General features: G+C 34.1%; 2 protein-coding genes across 2 annotated transcripts in view; one reads left to right on the top strand and one right to left on the bottom strand.

The window, feature by feature from the left end:
* The window catches only part of LOC128240989 (A disintegrin and metalloproteinase with thrombospondin motifs gon-1-like), a 45,544-nt gene that overhangs the window by 3,716 nt on the left and 17,035 nt on the right, over positions 1–24,793 (bottom strand). The window contains exons 11-17 of the mRNA XM_052957976.1: positions 19,638–19,717; positions 19,280–19,348; positions 18,916–19,033; positions 18,342–18,464; positions 17,852–18,022; positions 17,426–17,596; positions 16,800–16,961 (exon numbers count right to left, since the gene is read on the bottom strand). Of these exons, the coding sequence (XP_052813936.1) occupies positions 16,800–16,961; positions 17,426–17,596; positions 17,852–18,022; positions 18,342–18,464; positions 18,916–19,033; positions 19,280–19,348; positions 19,638–19,717 (894 nt within the window). The remainder of the gene's footprint in view (positions 1–16,799; positions 16,962–17,425; positions 17,597–17,851; positions 18,023–18,341; positions 18,465–18,915; positions 19,034–19,279; positions 19,349–19,637; positions 19,718–24,793) is intronic.
* Positions 3,951–11,051, top strand: LOC128239831 (hemicentin-1-like). Its single transcript, XM_052956274.1, has 10 exons — positions 3,951–3,981; positions 4,655–4,705; positions 5,175–5,254; positions 5,894–5,962; positions 6,404–6,533; positions 7,551–7,673; positions 8,099–8,269; positions 9,455–9,625; positions 10,153–10,308; positions 10,569–11,051. The coding sequence occupies exons 1-10, from the start codon at positions 3,972–3,974 to the stop codon at positions 10,967–10,969; spliced, it is 1,362 nt and encodes a 453-aa protein (XP_052812234.1). The 5' UTR covers positions 3,951–3,971; the 3' UTR covers positions 10,970–11,051.

The following is a 24,793-nucleotide window of genomic DNA, read 5'->3' as shown; positions in this document are numbered from 1 at the left end:
GTGAGCTTGTTTCATGTAAAAACAGTGAGCTTGTTTCATGTAAAACAGTGAGTTTATGTTTCAAGTAAAAACAGTGAGCTTATGTTTCAAGTAAAAACAGTGAGCTTGTTTCATGTAAAACAGTGAGTTTATGTTTCAAGTAAAACAGTGAGCTTATGTTTCAAGTAAAAACAGTGAGCTTATGATTCAAATAAAAACAGTGAGCTTGTTTCATGTAAAAACAGTGAGCTTGTTTCATGTAAAAACAGTGAGCTTATTTTCAAGTAAAACAGTGAGTTTATGTTTCAAGTAAAAACAGTGAGCTTATGATTCAAATAAAAACAGTGAGCTTATGCTTCAAAATTAACTTTTCAAGTAAAAACAGTGAGCTTATGATTCAAGTAAAAACAGTGAGCTCATGTTTCAAGTTTAAAGTTTCAAGTAAAAACAGTGAACTTATGATTCAAATAAAAACAGTGAGCTTATGTTTCAAGTTTAAAGTTTCAAGTAAAAACAGTGAGCTTATGTTTCAAGTTTGAAGTTTCAAGTTAAAACAGTGAGCATATTTTTAAAGTTTAAATTTTCAAGTTAAAAATTGTGAGCTTATGTTTCAAGTTTAAAGTTTCAAGTAAAAACAGTGAGCTTATGTTTTAAGTTTCAAGTGAAAACAGTGAGTTTATGTTTCAAGTTTCAAGTAAAAACAGTAAGCTTATGTTTCAATTTTCCATTTTGAAGTAAAAACAGTGGGCTTATGTTTCAAGTTTCAGCAGATGTCAAACCCCTTATATATATATTATGATATATCAATAATTTGTAATTCAAGAAATGGTGAAATTATAAAACTGGTATCAATTAATAATACATATATTTTTAACAAAAGTAAGTCATAACTAAAGGCTTATTCCAAGGACATAAGGCGTTTAAGTTGTCAAAACCATGCTTTGCACTCTTACTCTTTACGGTGAACAACTCTACGAAGATAAAAGTGATTCCATAAACTTATGTTAAGGCAACTTTAAGTCAATAGTGCATAACTATTCCAACTATTAATTAATAAATACCATAGGACATTGCAAAAGTCATACACGTATCAGTTTATTTCTATGGCCTTATTTTTTATATTTTTTTGCTACAGATAATGGTCAGTGAGTGTGACAGGAACGCAAAGCTTTATCTCTAGTCTAACCATCCTTTCTTTTAGACCGCCTAGCGATGAACTCTTTGTGTACTCCGGCTTAAAAAATGCGATGGTATATTGTTATTTTCAGCTCTTTTTTACTTTTGACTGTGAGACATTTGAGAATGTTAAGCGTTTAATCTGTACATGCCAAATCATGAAACTGATTTTTTTATTAAGCACCGAAAGTGCAAGATGGCATATGTTACACATTTATACGTTGAAGTAAATATAAATGCGAGCGAATTTGTTGTTTCGAAACGAACAATCCCTGTTCTTACGCCAAATTGGAAAACAACCTAAATAATTATGTGTGTACTTGTACTGTTTGCACTTCTTTACAACATATTTAAGATGCTTAGGCTCCATCGAGTTTGACTCGTTGCAAATCAAAGCACAGAGCTTAGAAGGCCTTCATATAACTGGGACTGGCCCATCTTCTCTTTTTTTTCGGGTGTGTAACTTTTTAGATGTGATTAATTGTCGGTACACAACCACTTCGTTGGCGCTGAATTATTCGATTCGTCTCCAAACTCCATTCCATCATGAATGTAAATTTTCACGTAATGGTTCGAGATTTCTTTTGTTTCAAAACTGCTCGAAAGACGAGACGACACTAGTGAATAATTCATTTAGTTGTCATATTTGTGGTTAATAATAGTGTATGGTTCGGTCTTCCAATCAGTTCAAAACCTTCTAAAAGACGAGGTAAATGCGTTGTCGAGTAAATGAACATAACAAACAGAATAAAACAGAGCAGATAAGAGTTTGATTAAGACTTGTACAATTTGCATCGTCTTATATCATAATTATTTAGTTATCGTATTCAAATATGTAATTTACCGGTTGATCAATCCACTTCACTTTTCAAAGGCTTTGTCTAGGTTTGTAGTGAATGGATTGTAACAAAGTACAGCCATCAAGCTGATTAGCTGTTTGTTGAGTTTTCAAACGTTCTATATGGTTCGTGTGGATACTTTGTACCATCGTGAAAATCTTGACTATAATATATTTTTCTTAGTTCACTGATCGCAGTTTATAGTAATAACTCATAAACAAATGCACACGAGACTGTTAAAATGGCTGCTCGGAGGAGTTGGACTGTGTCGAAACATTCGGGTCGAACAGAAGTGTCATTCACATTTATGAAAAGTTGCACTATACGCCTTTATTGCAATGTAATACTTCCAGTAGATGTGTTTTAATGAACAATATGCTGTTAACTAATATTACCAGCTTGGTCGAATTTGGGTCATCATAAAATGTAGAAATTAAAAATATACCCCAAAATGCCAATATACTCAAATTGATTCACCAGCAAGAAACATAAGTTTCAAACACTTTTACAAGCTACGTTATATGTCTACACCTTGGGGGGGGGGGGGGGGTCACTGGGGCCAAATATACCTATTTAGGCAATTGGCAAACAATGTGTAATTTTCTGTGATGGAAAATACTCATGTTTTTTATTATGTATACGGACAAAGATTGGACATATCTTTATTTGAAACTGAATAGTCTATTAATGTTCTCTAGGTGCCCCAAGATTAGATAAGAGATACGTATGTAAGAGTTTTATTTGTGCACGAGTTCTGTTTCGTGCCTTACATTTTAATTTAGAACGGGAGACATACGTTATCTGTATTCGTGTGCATGCTGTTAAAGCCCTAGTCACACAGAAAATGCTACAGCTATGCAACCTCTTTGTTGCAAAACAAATGACAAGCGCAAGGTCGCTCATTTTTCAGGTTTCACTGGTCTTCTACAGACCTCACAGTGGTGTCATTTTTATCACACATTGGAATCCACTCTATGGCGCTCAAGTTTGTTTTCAGAAGAGGGTTGAGACTCACCAGTGATGAAATTGACCGGCGCTTCATCGGAGACTGCGCACCAATCATTCTATAAAAATACCTGTCTAAGAGTTACATCATCAATTTTTCACAAGTTCTCATAGATAAATGATCATCGACAATTCCCTAATTCCAAACATTGGCAAAAGCGAATGCACAGGCCACAGCGATCGTCAGATATCAGTCGCCAACAGGTTGCATCCAGATTATAATATATGAAAGGACTTAAAAGTGGTTATTTTTCCTACGTGAAGGTAGTTTCATATTCGATGTTTGTTTTGGCCGGTTTATTGTACCCTTTAACTAGATATTGCTTAAATTTTAGGCTATTTGGCTCGTCCCTGTTGTCTTCATCGCGTATGCTGACCTTCATGACAGCTGGCTTAATGTTGACGATGACGCGACACCTTTTAAATTTAGCTATTCTTTAAAGTGAATGCATTGTCTACACGATTTTCTAAGCGTCTTTTTATGACAAGTCTTTTTCGAATCAATGCCTGTAGTGGTTACATCATTTATGTATTTGCTAAATTGACGTGCCAACAAAAATAACCACAATTGTGTCACCAGATGACACGAAATATACTGTATAAGTTATGTGGAAAATATGTTGATATAACAATATGTGCGTAAAAGATGGTCTGGGAGCTTGTTATATTTCATTAAATACCCATAGTCTCAGAAGAAACAAATGAAAATACATTTAAACTAATGAATTTTACGTTTATTACACAATATGACAATTTTATGAGTAGCGCTAAGGTTGTTATTTGCTGGTCCTTCTTTATTGTCGTTTTTCTTTAGGACAAATGATATTAGAATCTTCCATAAGATACAGCATTGTTAAATTAGACCTTACCTTATCTCAAAATGTGTCCTATTTTAAAATTCTCTCGTTTCAGACTGTATACTTTATACTATTTTATCATATCGTAGTTGGTCGTAATGAATGGCTCGTTACGATGAAGTGCAGTAAGTTATCTTTGTTCTTTTCTTTATTTTTTTGTGATTGACATTAATTGCCACTTGAGATATTTTGCTGATTCGACGGATGTTCGAAAATGCAATTATTTAAATTACACTCGTATTCAAAATCAATACATACACATGTATAACAAACATACAGTTTGAGTAATAAATCTTTAACTACTTACTAAATAATGCATTTATGGAAAATATAAATAACTGATAACAACATTGTAACATGTATTTAATAGCTGAAAACTCACAAATATTAATTGACTGGTGAGTCCGTAAAGATTTACAGTGATCAACCATCAATACGGTGTTTTCTGCACCTTTCTTTCATATTAAACATAGTAGCCTTCATAAGAACCATTGTTTTTAATATTTATGCATCTTTTTCAAAACAATTGTATTAATTGTGGTATATCTAATTTGGGAGTAAGATGGCATACTTAACCTCCTTTAAAAATTTCTGACATGCCTTGGACAATTTAATGAGGAATGTTATAAGTTTTGGCCTATTTCGGAATTTTAAGGAATTCGTATTTTGTCGTTAAATTCTCTTAAAAGGGGCTTGAACAAAAACAATTTCGACGTAATATCGAAAACTTTAATGCATTAAAAATTGATAGATATCTGTTTGAACGTCTCAATCCTATTGTACGCCGTTTATTTTCAGCGCTTGATTTTTCCATCGTTTTGGTATTCGTGCTCGTTTGGCAGACTTCAGGTAATTAAAGTTGTATATAATATGTTCGGAATTTGATTTAAAATAAGAATTTTGAAAATATCGTTGTTTTAAAATTCTACGGTTATGTGCCGATGGGATAACTCATTATGTTGATTGATATAGACCAGCATTGGTGTTTAACCATTGTGTGTTTAATGTTTTAATTCCATCATATTGTATGGTTCATATTTCAAAGAAGAAGATTTTGTTTTAAATTAAGTATTTTGCTGGAAATTAAACTTGGGATTGTTCAAATATAAATTTGGTTTCAGTAACTTGCGTACTATTTTATTAATAGGCTCGTTGACAACATTTTATTAAATTACTTGATACGATTAATCTCATTGACAAGTTTCTCCCTACTGGTTCTTACTGTTTTTTCAACTAAGTTTGTCCCTAAATATTCTGAGCCGAGAGTTAAATTGGAAAGGTTGAAGTTGAATGTCCATACTGTGGTCTTGTTTTGCAGAATGCCTAGAATGCTTCAGCTGCAAGAATATAACTGATCCACAGACATGCAACTCGAGGATGCAGTGCAGAGCTGGGGAGGTACTTGGCACTTGAATACAAACAGTCTCAAGTCCGATTCTAGACATAATCTCAGAATAGCCTTATCTTGTATGAAGAACAAAATGCTCTTTATTTTATTCCTTTTACAAAATATATCTTAACAATAGATTCAAGTAGCAAAATAAATTAGCAAATCTAGCAAAGTTCTCCATCGATGCTCTGCTAGAAGTGAATATAAAATGTTTTGCAGTTCTAAGTCTTGAGTTTGAAATGGTAACATTGGCACTGGTGTTTTCTAATATTCTGTGGAATGGATTTTCAACAATTCATATGTATGCCAAAAAACTTTAAAAATTGATAATTTTAGACAAAAGCAACCATGAAAACCATCTCCAAATAATGTGTTGAGCTCACTAGGTTTTCCGATAAGCTAATTGGCTTCTTACCAAGGCGGCCCTGGCTCGATACCCCTTTGGAAAATAAAACTCCAGCATAGTTGTGTATCGATCCATTAAAGTTATTTTATGAAAAAGCAAACCTGTATCGTATCTTTATACACTTATATTTAAACAAGTGGCTTTTTATTCTGAGGGTATACTTATTGTTTCTGTTAAAAGATCTATTCTAATAATTTCAGATTAATGTTCTTTTGCTGTTTGTTTGTTCTTATTTGTTTAGAACTGCTTTCTTCAAGAGACGAGCTCATCACCTCACGTGACCTTTGATATGGGATGTCAAAGTAACCAGGTAAGCGATTTTAAAACAAACTGTAGGCTTTTCCAAACAACTTAAGTTTTAAAGTAAGAATTGTATTGGTGCACGTCTGTTTCTTGTATCATTAACAACTATATACAGTTTGTAATTCATCTTAAACGACGCCCATTTCAAACACGCGGCGACTCTGTTTTGTTCTGTGATAGTTATATCAACCCGGAACTTTCAGGAGAACGCTCAGAAAAAGAATCAATACGAATTGCTGTCTTGTTTAATAATTTGAAATTATTTTTAATAAACACTCTGTTGGTGCTTGAAAATGAAACACCTCGTGCAGCTGTTCTTTTGAATGTTTTATAAATGCAACACCGCCAACAGCTGTTTCTAAAGCGCTTTAAAATAAAACAATTAAAAATTTAAAATATCGAAACAATACACGTACTCTTATTTACATGTGTCTGGTTTTCCATACAGCTCTGCAGCAATGGCGGTGTTGGTCCAAGCTCCGTTGTAGGTCGTTCCCTCTACACACGTCAACAACTTGCCTGCCATGAATGCTGCTCCTCAAATGGCTGTAATGAGCAACTGTGTCTCCACAAAAAACGTAATTTGCAGCTATTTTGTTCTGTAAATCAGAATTTGGCTAGCTGTGTTGTTTTTTGTCTCGTTTGTTTAGTTTAAACTATACTTAATTATTTGAAATCAATCTCGAAGGCAACTTAATGCTGATATAAAAATCACTCTCGAGTCATTGTCCTGTGTATAAACCAATACACTGGAGTTCTTTATTAAGAAGCCAATAAACGAACTCCGGCTTGGGAAAACTTGGTACTCGAACCCATACAGTGTTGATTGAGATGCGGACGCCTATATCGCTGGTCCAGTCTCACTCTCAGACAACTCATGTTGGTTTCTTGTGTTGGCCATTTGCCCTTTGATTTTTGCGCAATTTAACAAGGGGTGGATGATAAGTTGAACATTGTATAGTTTCTATTGCATTACTTATAGTAAAGATCAATGTTTTGTCAAACAATTCAACAAATATTTTATAAGTATTATGATCATATCAAAATGGTGACCTTGTCTTAAGATGCTTAATGTATCGAACTGCATAGTTGAGTTTTGATATTTATTTTTTTATAATACATAGTTCATTCAAACACGTAATATTTTAAACGTCTATCTCTTAAATTGATTTTTACGTTATTGCTATATTAGAACATGAAATAAAATTGCAAGTATAGCTCTGCTTAAAGTGACATTCTTTTTCAAAATTAATACATACACATGTATAACAAATACATATTTTGAGTGATAAACCTTAAACTAATAACTAAATAATGCACTCATGGAAAATATTAATTACCGATAAGAAGATTAAAAGCATGTATTTTATAGCTGAGCACGCAAAAATATTAAATGATTGGTGAGTACAATTTACTGTGATCTTCTATCGTCTCATAAGGTAGAAATACCGTGTTTTCTGCACCTTTCTTTCAAATTAAACTGGGTATCCTTAATGTGAATCATTGTTTTAATTTATCCTTTTTGGTATATTAAATAAACTTTATTAGTGTGGTGAATCTTATTTGGGAGTAAGATAGCATCTTTAACCTTACAGCTTCTACATGTATCGACGACACTTCGGTTGACTGTGCTCGACTGAACACCGTGTTGAATGTCTGCGCTGATGTGAACCACGCAAAATCTGTCTGTCCAAAGTTTTGTGGACTGTGTAACTTAGGTACCTGGCTAATTTAACTGATATGCAAGTTTATACAGGGTTGGTTCATGTAAAATTCCACATACTATCTTACAAAGTTAAGAAAAAATACATTCGACAAACATAAAAAACAGGTACTTTCAATTAATTAAGACGTCTAGTTTAAGTTAGATCACTGGAAGACTTTTGTTCCTTTAGCCATATAATTTTCATAAACAGATCACAAATCCAGTTACAAACGTGATTTTTAAAGGCAATTATAAAATAACTATCGACGGCAAAATTAGATATTTGGTGTTTTACGAATGACCTAGATTCGAAATTGCATTCAAAACTACAACATGATACGTTATAGGCATTATACTATTAAGTTAAACACGTTTATCATACAAATAATACGAACGACGTAACAAGCACACTACTTATTCACTACTTATTTTACAAAGTCGACGGAAACTGGGCCGCCTGGAGTTCTTGGTCGAGTTGTGACGTCACGTGCAACAACGGAACTCAAATCAGAACACGCACCTGCACGAATCCAGTTCCCCAAAATGGCGGCCTTGAATGTCAGGGTTCAAACAACCAGATCATTGTCTGTGTCAACCAGCTATGTCCAGGTCAGAGTACAATGTCTGTATAAGTTCTAGTCGTGAAACGTGTCTAAACGTTCCAAATCAAGTAAAACATTTTCACCAAGTTGATACAATATCTACAATCCATTTTTCGAATTTGATTAACACCGTAAAGCACGTTCTACGATATAATATACAATGATTAAACAGCGAAAACGGCCTATACTTTCAATTCAACCTCTTTGAGTGTCCTGGTTAGCATGGTATTACTGCGCTGAAAATAATGCAATGTCAAGACAATTTTCTGTATTTTCCGCAGAAGACAACTTTCATTATTTTGTTAACAACATCCTTTTAAACACGTTCTTAACTTAAAGCTGCCCTCTCACAGACTGAACGTTTTGACAACATTTTTATTTTTTGTCTTGGAACGAGCCATTTTTTGCAAAAATCCATGGAAACCAATTATATAAGACCTCTGACAAAAAAATGATAGCAGATTTTTATATTTAAGGTAAAAAAAATATGTTTTATGCATTTTTCTTAAACCGTTAGTAAGTCAAAAAACATTCATTTTCAAACGGAAATATGAAAATCTGCGATCTGATCTTTTGGCAGCAGTCTCTCATCACTGGTTTGCTGGTAATTAAGCAAAAATTGGTTCATTCCAAGACAAAAAGTAAGAAAGTTGTCAAAACGGTTACTCTGTGAGAGTGCAGCTCTAATTATATTTATATGTCGCCGGCCAGATGCTTCTATTCTGGTAATTTCTTTATTTTGCTCATGGTAGGAGAGGTTGTTATTCAGATTATTTCAAAAAACTACTTTTAAAATCCTGCAGAATATGAACGGTTGTTTCTGTTTTTTGAATATTTATTTATACAAATTATTGTAATAATATTATTTGGATAATGCATCGGTGTCAGCTGTTTTTGTTATTTTCAATATTTTAATAGCAATCAATTTCTGGTGCCTTGGTATAAAGCGCAGAAAACATAGAGATATTGTAGCACAGATTATATTGGTGATTTAGGACATAAGGAAACGCGGATAACATACACAAAGAAGGGGTATCGTAACTTGAGTATTAGTCTCAACGTTTAAGTATGTTATCAGTAATTCATCAACGGAATTTTCTCTTAGTTAAACACCTCTATATTGATACACATGCATAGTTTTTTTCGGCGACACTAATGCCTCGAATCAACTCTCTCTGTCTGCTTCTCTCAGTACATGGTGGGTGGGCGCGGTGGTCTGGTTGGAGCAGCTGCTCAGTCACGTGTGACACCGGCCTTTCCAAGAGGACCCGCTCCTGCACCAACCCAATACCAGACAGGTTCGGCGACAATTGCTTTGGAGATTCTCAGGATTATCGCGTCTGTATGGATACATCCTGTTCAAGTGAGTTTTATATACTAAGCGGAGAGTGCATTCAACTACATTTTTCCGGTACGGGTTATCAGATGAGGATATACTTTATAAACGGCTAGAACTTTGATTTACGACCTCAGACTTTTAAATAATTTAACCTATACTACTAGCGCGCATAATGTATATGGAAGTTGGAGGAATAATCTGTACGATAGGTGGAGCGGGATCATTAGACCTGTACTCTTGTATAAAGAAATAAAATGACAACTACTCGTAACCGGCTTTTGTACGTCATCATTTTTGCACGCCGTTTTCGATCCGTCGCCGAACGTTTCTTAAAAAAAACTTAATGTATATTTTTATAAGGTTTGATAACATCTGGCAAACTTTTCGTATTTATAAGCAATTTGTTGGTATTGCATAATATGTGTGCAATAATTTCGAACGAAAATATCAAAAACATCAATGCATGTACTGGCAAAATATGAATTTAAATAAATGTATACTGTTTATAGATCATAAAAATAATAGTTTTATTGATATCATGTTATACACAGGTTGGACTTCGTGGAACGCATGGGGCGACTGTTCGGTGACCTGTGGTCTTGGGGAGCGGACAAGGAACCGGACATGTGTCCACCCTTCATCCTCTCCATACGGGCGCCCATGCATTGGCAACCATCACCAGACAAAGCCGTGTCGAAATCAAACTTGTAAGATTAAGTTGCTTTGCGAATCATGTAGACCGAAAGCCGTCTGTTTGTACTGGTTATTTTCTTGCACTATACATTCCATAACATAATTAAAATCTCTGAAAAAAATAGCGAATCCGATCATTTGATAATTATTTCATTTTTTATAATAACATGTACTTTCCTGTTCTTATTAAAGTCAAATTCATCATAAACCAATCTACTTTCGAGAACTTGCTCGAGGACATGAAATAATTTAAGACTGTGTTGTTCTATTCCAGGCGAGATGGTTTTGTTTAACTTCTACGGATACAGCATGACAAGTACCAGGATGAGATTTCTTTATGAAGTCGAGAACTTGGGCAACGCTTACGATTCATATACGGGATACTTCGTCGCGCCAGTTGCAGGGAACTACTTCTTTTCTTACCAAATTTGCTTCTTAGCTGAGGGATATGACTATTATCTATACAAGGCTAACAAAAATCTTGGATCGAAGACTGAAATAACTAGAGTAAAACATTATAGTTACAATCTGCAAGATTGTTCTTCTACCACCGTTCTTGCAAGTCTGCAGCAAGAGGATCATGTTTGGGTACAGGCATCTACTTCCCCTATAGCCAACGTTGATAGTACAAGTGAGAGGACAACCTTCAGTGGAGGACTTCTAACATTAGAGTAGCTTTCGTCTTAAGGCATACTTTTGTTATGTTTCGTGCCTCTAGAATTACCATTTAATGACGGAATAAACTAGCTCAATGAAATGTTTTTTTACATCAATTAAGACTCAATTCACTAGTAGCATCAATTTAAATGTATTGATATGCAATTACTTATAATTGATTTGCAATGCACAAACTATTTATACGTTTTGCTACGAATGTGTCACAGTCTTGTACGAAGCGGTGCGTTTTTCTGCGACTTGGTTTCGACCTTATTGCAAATCATAACCAGTCATGAAAATACAAATTTTCAAAGATGTCCTTTCACATGCGTTACACATTGGCCGCCGATAGAACAGTGGAGGGAAATCGTTTGATAATAGTGGTATTTTGTTCGGTGTTCAGATGTTTTGCGACGGAAATATTCTGACGATGTACCTTGTCGTAGATTTTGAACATGTTGGATGGTGTAAACATCAATTCTACAAAAATAGCGAAACTAAATGAAGACAATGCGAACCTAAAGGCAATATGTCTAAAATCAACACTTTTGTTAATATCGCTGCGTTTCGTCAACACAGCAACAACATATTTTAGTTTTACTTGTCAACAAGCCTAGCTCGTTTTCACAGGTCTCAAGTTAAATACCATAAACGTATTTGTATTACTCTATGACGAAACGACATAAGAACAACCTGAAATCAAATTCATCAATGCACAAAAAGAACTTGGTATGATGCCTTTCTTGTGTTAGCCGATATTTATGTTGCTACAACTATTTACAATATGTATGGTGAAAACAAAGCATATTTTCCTTTGATAACATGTTTTATTGTATACTTTTAATTATTTTTTACCTTACTATAAATCGTAACAAAATTGCGTTAACCTCTTTGTGATACTTTAATCAGAAGGCCGGTCGTAATAAAAATGGATGTAAGATATAATAAATTATTGCACACGTTTAAAGAAAGATTTGTTTCGAAATAAACATAACTTATCTAACATAAGGGAAATGGTTATTGTATTTTTCAAACGTTTTCTTGAAGTTGAATGCTTAAGCATATAAAAAATTAACAAACGAAAACAAATGCTCAAATGTTTAAATTATGTTGTGTTATCTGTTCAATATATCTTTATATATCTTATCTATATGCCTGGCTTTGTAATACGAACTTCCCGGAAAATATACACAATAATTGACTTAGAAATCCTCAGCATTCGAATCAAGTAAAAAAGTCAACAACGACGCGTGGTCTTCATTTGGATTTTAGCAAAATAGACCAATCTCTGACAGTGATCTACGGTGTGTGTATACAAAGTGATAAATTGTGATATAAATGCAACGTCGGAAGGCAATATTTTGCTTCGGATGAAGACTCTAAACAAAGATAACTTTGCTTTTTCTTCACTATTTTAAATGAAAACTAGCACAGTCTACGCCGCTTACAGAGCCCCGCCTTCGGTCTCTTACCAAACTTTGGTTGAGAGTGTAGTTTCTTAAAACACTTCGACAAAACTTTTCACAATTCGGCCGTCTGACGGAGCAGTGTCATAACATTATTATTTTGGAAACAGGTTTGTCGAAGTGTTTGATGAAACTAATCACCTTATCGAACTGCGGTAATAAAACGAAGAAGTGGTACTTTAAAGGCGTAGACTGCGCTTTGTTTCATTTAAAATGATGAAGTTAAAGAAATGTTATCTTTTATTTAAGTTTTCATTTTAAGCAAACTGTTGCCTTCTGACATAGCATATGTGACGTAATTGATCACGTGGTATACACACACTGAACATAAAATTACTTAACACACGCATAAATAATTATTTCCTTCGTTTTTGTGAAACTGATGTTGTTTACTAAAGACTATAATCCATTGACTATGATACTAATTTTAAACTTAACGTAAACTATCGGGAAAAGAATAGCAACGATGTGTCCTGCAAAATATTCTCGACATAAATCAAAGCGCTTAAAGCGTTGAATGGCCTGCAACGTTTAGTGAGTATAGTCATGTAATTGTGAAACATAATTATTAACATAAAAATCTAAAGATAGTGTATGTTCGCTCATAATTTTTTACGCACAAACTTTTAGAGTTTTATGTTGATTCTCAATTAGATCATGTAGTATAAGTCACTTGAAATGTTGAATACGCCAAATAGTTACTTATAAGGTATTGAGTAATTCTCAATATCATATAAACCCTTATCTGGAGCTTTGGTTTCATAAACAATGCACTGCCACGGATAAAGCATTAAGGGATTTTAGTAAAATCTACTCTACAATTTAAACATGACTTAGGCGTATCCTAACAAAATGCATTGGACATATTAATTAGGTTTATGTTTAAGGCTTCCTACTACAACGACAAATACCTCTGGATCGAATCACCCGAATACTATTTATTCCCTGTATGTTTGATGTACTTGTATCTTAATGCTGAAGACTTTGGTCTAAAATTACTGAGACAAACTGAGAAATATTCACACACTTTTCGTTTCATTCGGCATTACATGACTATGAAACAAAATGTAGAAGGTCAATAGCCTGTCAACGCTTTACGCAATTTGATTTGAATGGTAAAAGTGTGTAACATACATTTAGTACTGGTTAAAGGTTGTTAGTATGTACTTACACAAGATAATGTTCTTTTGCGTCACACATTTTACAAACACAAGTTCAAACTAACGATCTCAATAAAATGTCTAGTAAGAGCCAATATAAGCAATTAAAAACATTCTTATGAAGAAACTGATGTAGGATAAAATGAAGTATTATAATTACATTTAAAACATAATGGTTTGATATCTTACGCCTAATTAGCATTTAATTGCATCATAATACCATTCCATATTTTTTCCGGGTTTTAACGGGTTCTCAGAGTTTATTTCCGGGGAATAAACCTGTCCGAATGCGATGACCCAGATTCTATTCTTAACTACAATGTACATGTAGATATTATCGGTCCTCGGCCGCAGCAAATTCTAAACACTAATGCTTGTAATTATTTGATTCAGTATGCGTTCGTTTTGAAACTATTTGCAGATTCTGCTTTTTATATTGCGTTCTGTAACTCACAGATATTGAAATTATTGCTTTTTGTATAATTTTAATTGCGCTATATTACGGAAAACGTAGCTTATTCGAACGATATTAACCGCATAACATAGATTGAAAACTCCTAACAGCGCTACTTTTATCTAGCTAATTAATATGCAGAACGCAGTCCGTAGCTATTGACGCAGATTGCTTACTAGGTATTTTCGATGTAAATGTTAATGTAAATTAGGTCGTTGACCAACGCAGTTCTAACTGCGCTGGGGTTGATTCGCCCGTGCGCACATTAATTCGCCAAAAGTAAAAAATATTATGTCGATCTACCGATGCAATTTCCTAGATACGGTTATAAAAGCCTGCAGGCCTTATGTCCTACAGCCTAAAAACTGTAAACAAATACCAGCTATATTGCGGTAACAAGGAACGGATTTTTTCCGGACACGAGAACAGATATTCTCGAAAAGTTCGCTCGCGAAGAATGTCTAGCATGGAAAAACCTTAAATAAAAATGTGAAATCGACTTTGCAGGTTTAAATCATAAGTAAAATAAATTTAGGAAATAGGGGAACTTCGGGGGAAGTAAACAAAAAAATTTCCGCGCAGCCAATAAATATGTGCAGGCTTAATTTTCTTTTTCTTTTTTCGATTTTTAGGTGCGGCAAATCCTACGAACTAATGGTCAACTTTTTGTTGCCTTATAAGAACTTGAAATGAACAACGCCCCTGCTGCACACTCTCCCGCTGACGTCATCGATAGTAAGAAAGGTTATAGTCAGTATCTGCTTGTTTTATAAGCCGGGTTTTTTTGGGCAAAAATACAACTTCCTGAGCAATTGAAACAATCCCAAAATAGAATTTTATGCCTGATAAATTTTAGTAGCCTAATTTGGCTGGTCCATTTTGATCACGTGATCTTCCATGGTACAACATTGAGACATATCGCAAACTGACGTCGCCACGCAACGTCAGTAATTCATCATAGGCACCAGAAATGATATTGATATATAAGTTATGTAGCAGTTTTCGTTATATTGAAATTTTCTGCAAAGAATAATTCTTCAGTTATTATCAAATGAAGCAGCAAAGTTAACGAACCAACAGTATCTTTTCTTATTCTTTGACCGTAGTAATTTGATTTATTTGTATAGAACATGTTTCACTTTTAACTTCGAATGAGCTTCTGAAGAAATTTGAGTCCAAAGTTCATCGTTCTATAGTAAAATAACATGATTGTTAAAGAAACTAGTAATGCAAAAATGAAAGATTTATTTTGGTACAACTTTATGAACAGTATTATAACCATCGCTCCATGATCTACTTGATTGTTCATGTTTAATAAAAAAATAATAACGAAATGAGTTCGTTTTTTCTTGTTTCAATTATCAATTATGATAAAACGAAAAAAAAGAAGATCGCATAAACATAAACCCTTTTACCAACTTCTTCCAGTAATACGTGTCCGCTTGTTGGGTTCGATCAACCCCAAATATTATTTCATTCTCGCTGCCTCATTATTGACTGGAAATAGTGTGCATGCAAACAGAAAACTGTTAACACAATCGAAAATGAAATAGAAAAGTTTCGGAAATAGAAATAAGAATTTACCAAGTGTTATAATTCATGTATTTATTGTTCAATTTAGGAATAATTAAATTTAATAACGTAATACAATATTATACAGGGACAAGGCAGATCATATTTAAAGGCAAAGTGGTCAACGCATAATAAACAACAACAGCTAAAGACAACAATCATAGATTGTATAAAACTATTTTTATCAATAAATCTTTGATTAAGGGAACGTAGCCACATGTATATGTAAAAAGAAGACAGGTTGCCAAATACTTCTTGTACGTGTAAATCAACACAACTTAATAACACAATGTTTTGTTATGTGTAGTCGTATTATTGTTATTAGCTTTTTTTGAACCCGACAGGGTTTTTGGATGGTCTATAAAATTAGGTTTTTACAAATTGAATGGTCTATAAAATTGGAATGCCGAACTTAGACTTTCTGCTGGTTATTGATAAGGCCACCACTAAAAAATGTTCTGTAGCTCGGTATTATGCCACCTGGATTAGAGCTATTACATTCTACCCAAACATGGTCTCCTTTCTCGAGCCGTGTAACAACACTTGTAGATGAGCAATCGTAACTATTATAAGAGTAATGATAGGCACTCCCAATCACTACAGGTGAGCTTAAATTTCTGTTTGCCTTTTTCAAATAGAAATAGTATGAACTGGTATAGTAGCAAATCTGGTATGATAACATATAACTGCCCGGAACAGGAGCGACGAAGTATCCCGTAGACGAGTCGTACGCGTTGCCGATGTTCTCGACCTGACTCGTGAAACGCATCCGAGTACTGGTCATGCTGTGCCCGTAGAAGTTGAACAACACTCTCTCGCCTGTTAAAATAAAACATAAAGCCAAAGAGATATATTTTTGCCAAAATATTATTTCTTACTAAAGTTTCGTCAAAACGAAACTCAATTCGAGAATGACGTGACAATGATGTGTTATCAAAATCATACTGATGCGCAGTTTCGTGGTTAACACGTCACACAATGAATGTTTTAGCTAAGTCTTGTTTTATTTAGAAACGACTATCAATCACAACCATGAAACACAAAACAGACGCATAGGACTTTAATGTTAAACCTCAAAGTTTATTTGCAAAATCGACATATAAATGCATATGACCAGCAATATAGAGCAACATTTGCAGTCTTGAATTTGTTTAGTATAAGTTTACAACAGTTGATGGAAGAGTTGCAATACGTACACGTGACATTCCTACATGGTTGTGATTGATAGTCGTTGCCCTCGCACGGAAAGCTGTTCACAAATTGGGAGGAGTATTCGCAACTTCGGTTTCGATATCGTTGCCCAAGTCCACACGTTACGGAGCAACCGCTCCATGTGTTCCACGAAGTCCAATTTCCACCTATGGAGAATGAGATTGTTATGTTATAACTAAACTATGATTCCTCATGCTCGCCCTGAGTTAAGTTGCCAACATTTCTGGACGTGAGATATGGTTTTTAATAATACTAATTTATTACACTCGTACTCATACTTGTGTACATGTTCTAAATTTCAGATCGGAAACGGTTATTGAAAATGGTTGAAAACCCCCGTTTTCGTGTAAAGGCCTTTTTCCAATGTCATTAAAACCTGATTCCCCAGAAATAAGGCGTTACGTTCACAGCGTAAATGAAATGAAGCGAACGTCACGACATGATTTTAATTAGATTGTTTCAATAAAGAGCAAGGACTTAGGACACAAAAGTCTTGTTTTCAAATGTGGTCATATATCACTAAAGACAAAACATAATTTCTTAAAGTATTCAATTATAAATCATTTAATGGAAAGCAGAATCAATAGCAGTTCCAGGTTCAAATACATACTTGAGCATGGCTGCTGCATACAGACTTGATAATCCTGCGCATCTCCAAAGCAGTTGTCGCCGAACCTGTCTGGTTTCGGGTTGGTGCAGGAGCGGGTCCTCTTGGAGAGGCCGGTGTCACATGTGACTGAGCAGCCGCTCCAACCAGACCATCGCGTCCACCCACCATGTACTAAGAGTAATGTCAAGATTTGTTTATTCGCGATTTGATAAAAATAGTTAAAATACTAATCATAACTGACAAACATAAAAACATCTTGAAAACTTCCCACAGAGACCTACCCTAGTCACGCGTATACATTTTAAAGGGTGAGATACTAGATAAAATGTCCGGTTAGCGCTGATAGTGTAAAGAAGTATATACGAAAATGTACTGAACATCGCCTGTGAAGAAGATGTGTATATATATCAACACATGTTTACTTACCCGGACAAAGCTGGTTAACACACACTTTAGTCTGATTGTTTGCGCCCTGGCAGTCAAGGCCGCCATTTTGGGGTACGGGATTAGTGCAGGTGCGCGTTCTGATTTGAGTTCCGTTATCACATGTAACGTCACAACTCGACCAAGAATTCCAGGCATCCCAGTTTCCGTCGACTTTGAAAACAAAACAAAATTTAACGTGAAGCAAAGATATTTGAATACATAGCGTTTCACCCACTGACTGAATATTATTACATCGAAGCGTTTTTCAGGATGCGTATTTTTCAAGTGAAAAACTTCAATCCGGTGCTTAGAAAATAGTATATCGGTCGGGTAAAATATTCGTAAAGGAAATCCAAACTAAAACACCACCAACGGTAACGTATTTCAAGATAATATTTAATGACATAATTGCCTTTAATTAAAGGGGGCTTATGTTAATACCAGTCAGTTTCGAATTGTGTTTCATGTAATGAAAACAAATTGTTTATACCTAGGCTACAAAGTCCACAGAACTTTGGACATATGGTCTTGGCATGGTGGACATCAGAGCAGATGTTGAGTAGAGAGTTCAGTTGAGCACAATCAAAGTTGTCGTCGTCAATGCATACAGTGGCTTTCAAAACAAAAGCAGAAATAAGAAAATAAATGTGTTTACGCTAAAAAATAACTAAAATGCTTAAACTTTCTATTGATTATCGACATGTTGTTTATGCACAAGATAATAAACATTCTGTTCTGTTCTGTTAAAAAAATAACTGCAACATTTGCTTTGTAAATGTTTATAGATCGTATAAATTTTGTGTTTTAGAATGAATGAATTATAATGTGTTTAAGCAGTATTTATTTTACAATTATTGTGAAAAAAGTTACATTAAAGTTTGCGATGTCACTCTCGTTGGCACGATGTTGCACGAGATTAATTATATTCTAATCAAGATTCTGCTAATCATTATACCCAGACAAGTATCAATTCACTTGTAACGCATACTGCGTCAGATAGATAAAAGCCAATTTCAATCAAGCAAATATTACCAGACATGGAAAAAAGTTCGAGATCAACTAACGTTTTCTGTGGGCACAGAGCTGGTCATTGCACCCATTTGAGGAACAGCACTCGTGACAGGCAACTTGTTGGCGTTTGAAGACTGACCGACCGACGATGGAACCAGTGTTACCACACAGCTAAATATGTTACAATGAATAAGTATACTATAGTATTAAACTATTTCTTGCAAACATATATTTTCGAAAGATTTAACTACCGTCATGCTTCATAAAATCAAATAGTTTATGTCAACGGCTAAGGCAACTTTACCATATTTGTGTGCCTATGTTAAGGTTTAAGCTACTAGGCTTGTCCCTGAAATTATGTTGCTCGTTCGATGTATTCTGCATGTGCATTGTAAAAACTTTTGTTAAAAAACAAACCTGGTTATTCTGACAGCCCATGTCGTATGTTATTGTCGGCCAGGACTGTCTCGTTTGGAGAAAACAGGACTAAAAAATAATTTACAAAGTCATTGTCGGAACGTTTTAAATATGCACCTTTATATGGAACGAATCTTGAAAATACGTTAGGGAAGAAAGAATACAAACTTGGCTTTCGAAAGGACAAAGACAATGATGACCATGCTGCTGCTGATGATGATGATGATGGAGATGATGATGATGATGATGATGATGATGATGATGATGATGATGATGATGATGATGATGATGGTGATGATGATAAGGATGCTGATGCTGATGCTGCTGCTGCTGATGATGATGATGATGATGATATTACCTGACCACTTGCACAAGAAACTATCAGATTGCATGTCTGCGGGTCGGCTAAATTCCTGCAGTCGAAACAATCTAACGTTTCTAAAAATAGAAATATTGATTATGTATTTTTTTCTGAATAACTCTTATAAAAATAAATTCATTGCTCAAACCGAATATGCATTAAAAAAATACTATTATATATATACATATGTTTGTGTGCGTGAGTGTGTGCGCGTGCGTGCGTGCGTGCGTGCGTGCGTGTGTGTGTGTGTATTATTATTATATGCAAAATGCGAATGAAAAAAGGCTGTCGAATCGATCATACCTATAGTGTCGGGAACGCAGATCAATATCCCAACAATCGCGAAATCTAAAAAAAAAGACAAATGAAAAAAATGGGGATGTAGTATCGTTAATATTATTTATAAAAGCATGATAACAAATCATAAATAATGATAAAGTAAATAAGACAATATGTTTCAAGCGAAATATGTAATTCGTAATTAAGATCTTACAGAAAAGCATGCTGATTCTCCTATTAGAAATTATCCCGTTTCATGTTCTGTGTGTTTAACAAGGCGTTATTTTATGGCGTTTAATGAGCTGTACACTCCTTGAATAGTTCGCACAATGGTGTTGGTGGTAAAAGGAATGAATATTTGATAACCTATAAACCTACATTCGTATGTCTGCAAAGAGGGAATACAATGGCGGACTTTTAAAGCGTTGATACTCCAGCAGGAGACTCAGTACTTGGTTTCAAAATGAAATTGTTTGATATTGCATCTGTTTTCGTGTTAAGCTATTGGTACTGCATATTAATCCGGTTCCATCCATTTGTCAAATGTACAAATGGCGTTAAACGTCATTTTGAAATATATACTGCTTGCTTTTTGTATATTGTATATTGCTTTTTGTTCTATGTATAAATTCCTTTGGGAATATTGCGTAACCTCATTACCGGCTTCCAAATAAACCCTCGGGTAGAAATGTTTCGTTTTAAACGAAATTGGGCCATTGCAATTCTTGTGACACTATAATTATGGTCACTGCTGATTTCGCTATATTAAATTTAATCTGGTCATGAGGGCAGAAATACAAACTAGTATACTGTTTCAGTCAGCATCCTTTAAAACGTGACCAAAGTGTTGACCAAGCAAAACTACTTGTCCTATATAAATAGAAATATATTTACATAAACATTTGACCGAAAAGCGAATTTAATTGGCAGGGAGATAGACTGTCTAGCTCCCTGGCGAACCTGTCCCACGGTGATGATGCAATGCGGATTCTTTCCGTCCACATTCTTCATTTACTGGTTCTATCCGGTACCGATACGGAATCTATCCGTCGTGTTTACAATAAAAAGTGGAATGCCGAAATATAAATCGGTGAAAATAACAGCAAGCGATGTAATTATGTATGTGATTTAATACCTAAATAATAACTTCATCGACTATCGACAAACAAACACAAAACTGAAAGCCCAAGGTCTTTATATTCATCTAAACGAATGAAAATAAAACAGCGATCATAATTCTGACAGCAAATAGCATGCATTTTTTAAAAATATTTTCTTACTATCAGCTATGTACATCCTGATAATTACGTTTTTCTTTTCAGAGAAGGTATCGAAGTATGCGTTAATAAATTTTCTGCTTATTCAGTCTTTGGGATACAAAGGAAATAAAGTCATTGAGTGTAGGTTCAGCGGAGCTCCGGATTCTATCTTTTATGAGTTGTTGTATAGAAATATTGGCACCGGATATATTTTGTTTCTCAAACCAGATTTTATCAAAGGATAGATATGCTGTTTCTTGTTTGTTTGTCTTCAGTCGGAAAAGAGGATAAAATCAACACATATAACACCTACCAAAGTTTCATTTCTAACGACGCGAATCGCGAAAATATAAATTATATCTTTATATTATATTATTTAAACTTATCCAATGTATGTCCGTCTTCGAAGTCCAGAAAGAAAAATAACAAAATTGACATCATGAAATCAATTTTTTATATTTATTATTTCTTATTATGAATCTCACAATTCCTATTAACTGACCAAATGCATGATGCTGGCACAATTTTAGGGTCGATGCAAATTTTCAAGGGTAGGCCTGCAAACCGAAAACAAACATTTTTTCATGCCTTATGGAAAATAATGTATTATATGCTAATACATCGGCGGCGATAATGACCCATTGTACGAGCAAGCGCAGGGATCATTATCGCTTAAGGCACTCCCAAACATTCTAATTACAGTGTGTGTATACCACGTGATAAATTGCGTCATATATGCTACGTCGAAAGGCAATATTTTGCTTAGAATGAAGACTTAAATCAAAGAAAACTCTTCTTTTACTACACCATTTTAAATAAAACAAAGGGCAGTCTATGCCGCTTTAAGAGCCCCGCATTTGTTTTATTACCGAAGTTTGATAAGGTGATTAGTTTCATCAAACACTTCGACAAACCTGTTTCCAAAATAATGGTTCGACAGTGCTCCGTCAGACGGCCGTATTGTGAAAAGGTTTGTCGAAGTGTTTTAAGAAACTAAACTCTCAAACAGCCACCCCCATACATAATTTTAAACTTAGACTTCACTGTCGCGTTCTTTCGCCTAGCCACATGGACATACCGAAGGGAACATGTCGAGACGTTGCTTTATCCGCCTGTCCTTCTTTTCTTGGACTCTGTATAATTTTTTGACCCACTTGAATAATTTCGAAATATCACATTAGACCGTCGTGTTTAGCAGATATTCTAAGTCATTTCGATTCACGGCCAAGCTTTGTTAGATTCAAAGATCAGGTAGACATAACCTATAACTTTTTCACTGCTGGGATTAATTATTTTATGTAATTTGCAGCAAATGTTCACCTAAACAAACTGACGCGAAAAGCGCGTATTTGGCTACGCAGTACAGGGCATGTATTGTATGTCGCCTGCTTAGCATGGAAGAAATATAGGCGCATGTTTTCCGGCGTTGTCGTCCGCCTAGTCGTTGTCGTGGTCCGTGGCGTCACATGTTCATGTCCGCTCTCTAACTTGTGTATTACCAAACTTGGTCAAAATTGTTATTGTTCACATTATGTCGACTGAGTTTGATCAACAGTCATATCACATTATTTACTCAAGCGTCATAGCATTTGAATGGTCAAAATTTTACCAAATTAACTCTGTCGCATATTGTATCCAACTCTTACCAAACTTATTTACAATCATAAAGGGAACAACAACAAATTTTAATGATAGCCCTTGAATTGTCAAAAATTCAAATTTCTTTTTCCGCTTCTTTTTCTTACTAGAGTACATTTATCCAATCATTGCCAAACTTGTTTACAAAGCTTATGAGAGTTATATATCGACTGAGTTCTATTAACAGCCAGGTTGCATTTTAAAAGAGTAATTGCCCTTGAATTGTCAAACGTTGAACAAATTCATGTTAACAGATCTTTAACTTGAACATTGTTTATCGATTCTTAACTACACACTCCTACGCACAGGGTACAGAAGGTAGAAAATACAGCTCTCTATGAGCTTATCAAATAATGCTCACACTGAGCCAGTTTCTGACCACTATGCGCAAGAGTGTACACTGCTACACAATCTTTAAGCATACGCAATCAAACTAGTTACATCAACAGCCGGAAAACACTGTTAGTAATTCTTAGTTTAATGGTATATAAATATTGTTCTAGTTACATCAATCCTAGTCATAATTATTGTTATCACATGCGATACCCTGTTTCTGGTTGATATAACCATCAAGTATTGTTCTGTTTTACAAGTGTTTAATACATATGTTACAAAATATAGAAACATATTTGTTCAGGGTTTTGCGATTATTTGCATGACTCGGCAATTATCAGTTTTGCGGGTCGAATATAGATTATCATTTTGCGGCCCGTAGAACGTTCGCACGTGAATTTAATTTTCGTCTTAAATCAAATTTGGCGACTGTAAAATAATGTCTTAACTAAATAATCACAATTTATTGAACTGCTTGAACAGATTAAAATGAAAATCGTAAAGGGACGCGAACGCAGTTTAGGGAACTATGCTAGTGTTCGATAACCAGTGAAGACTATTAGGGTGGCGTTTTTTTATTCAGCGTTGACATTCAAAAGCCAAAACACATGATACGACCTGTATTGTCTATCAAAATTATCAATTTAGAATGACTATGCAGCCACTATACCAGAAATGTTTACGCAAAGCACTTGACGTGATTATTACTTCTAATTTATTGTCTATCATGAATTATTATTATCTCAAATAAAACAATATATTTCTTATTTTATTTACTAACATATATCATAAGCAATACGCACAGTAGTTTTATAACAGTCTATCATGAAAAAATCTTAACTGTATATCATGAAAATATTTTTAAAGACTATCATAAAATATATTTCTTAAAATTTCAAAGTTAAATAATAAAATATATTTCTAATTTGATATACTATCATCTATCATAAACAATACAGTATTTTTATTACGGTCTATCACGAAAAAATATGTTTTTAATTGTCTATCAAGAAAATATTTGTTATTGTCTATCATGAAATATATTTGTTATTGTCTACATGTATCATAAAAAATATTTCATATTGTCTATCATGAAAAACATTTCTTATTATCTATCATGAAATATACTTTTTATTGTCTATCATGAAATATATTTCTTATTGTCTATCATGAAAATTTTAAAGTTTAAAGTATAAAATATAATTTTGTTTAATTTATTATCTATCATGAACAATACAGTAGTTTTGTAACAGTCTATCATGAATTATTTTTTTCTTAATTATCTATCAAGAAAATAATTCTTATTGTCTATCATGAAATATATCTCATAAAATGTTTAAGTATGAAGTATATTTCTTATTTTACCTACTATTATCTATCATAAACAATTTTAGATTTTGTAACAGTCTATCATGAAAAAAGTTTTTCTTAACTGTCTATCAAGAAAACATTTCTTATTGTCTATCGTGAAAAATATTTCATAAAAATTAAAGGTTGATTTAATATTAATGTTTTTGATTTTTATTCATAATTGCCATTGGTTTATATATCTCTTAAAACTTTAGTTAATTGAGTGTCCAGAGTCTATCACAGACACATTATTTACTTATTCAAGTTTTAATGTTAATCATAAGAATATTTTTA

Source organism: Mya arenaria, chromosome 7 (genome assembly GCF_026914265.1).
Source record: "Mya arenaria isolate MELC-2E11 chromosome 7, ASM2691426v1".
NCBI lineage: Eukaryota > Metazoa > Mollusca > Bivalvia > Myida > Myidae > Mya > Mya arenaria.
This window is presented reverse-complemented; position numbering and strand designations above follow the sequence as displayed.

Bases quoted from the DNA above. Each gene is read 5' to 3' on its own strand.
- LOC128239831 (XM_052956274.1), top strand. The intron at 4,706-5,174 runs GTAATTAAAGTT...CTTGTTTTGCAG, and splicing joins GCTCGTTTGGCAGACTTCAG to AATGCCTAGAATGCTTCAGC. The intron at 8,270-9,454 runs GTCAGAGTACAA...TGCTTCTCTCAG, and splicing joins TGTCAACCAGCTATGTCCAG to TACATGGTGGGTGGGCGCGG.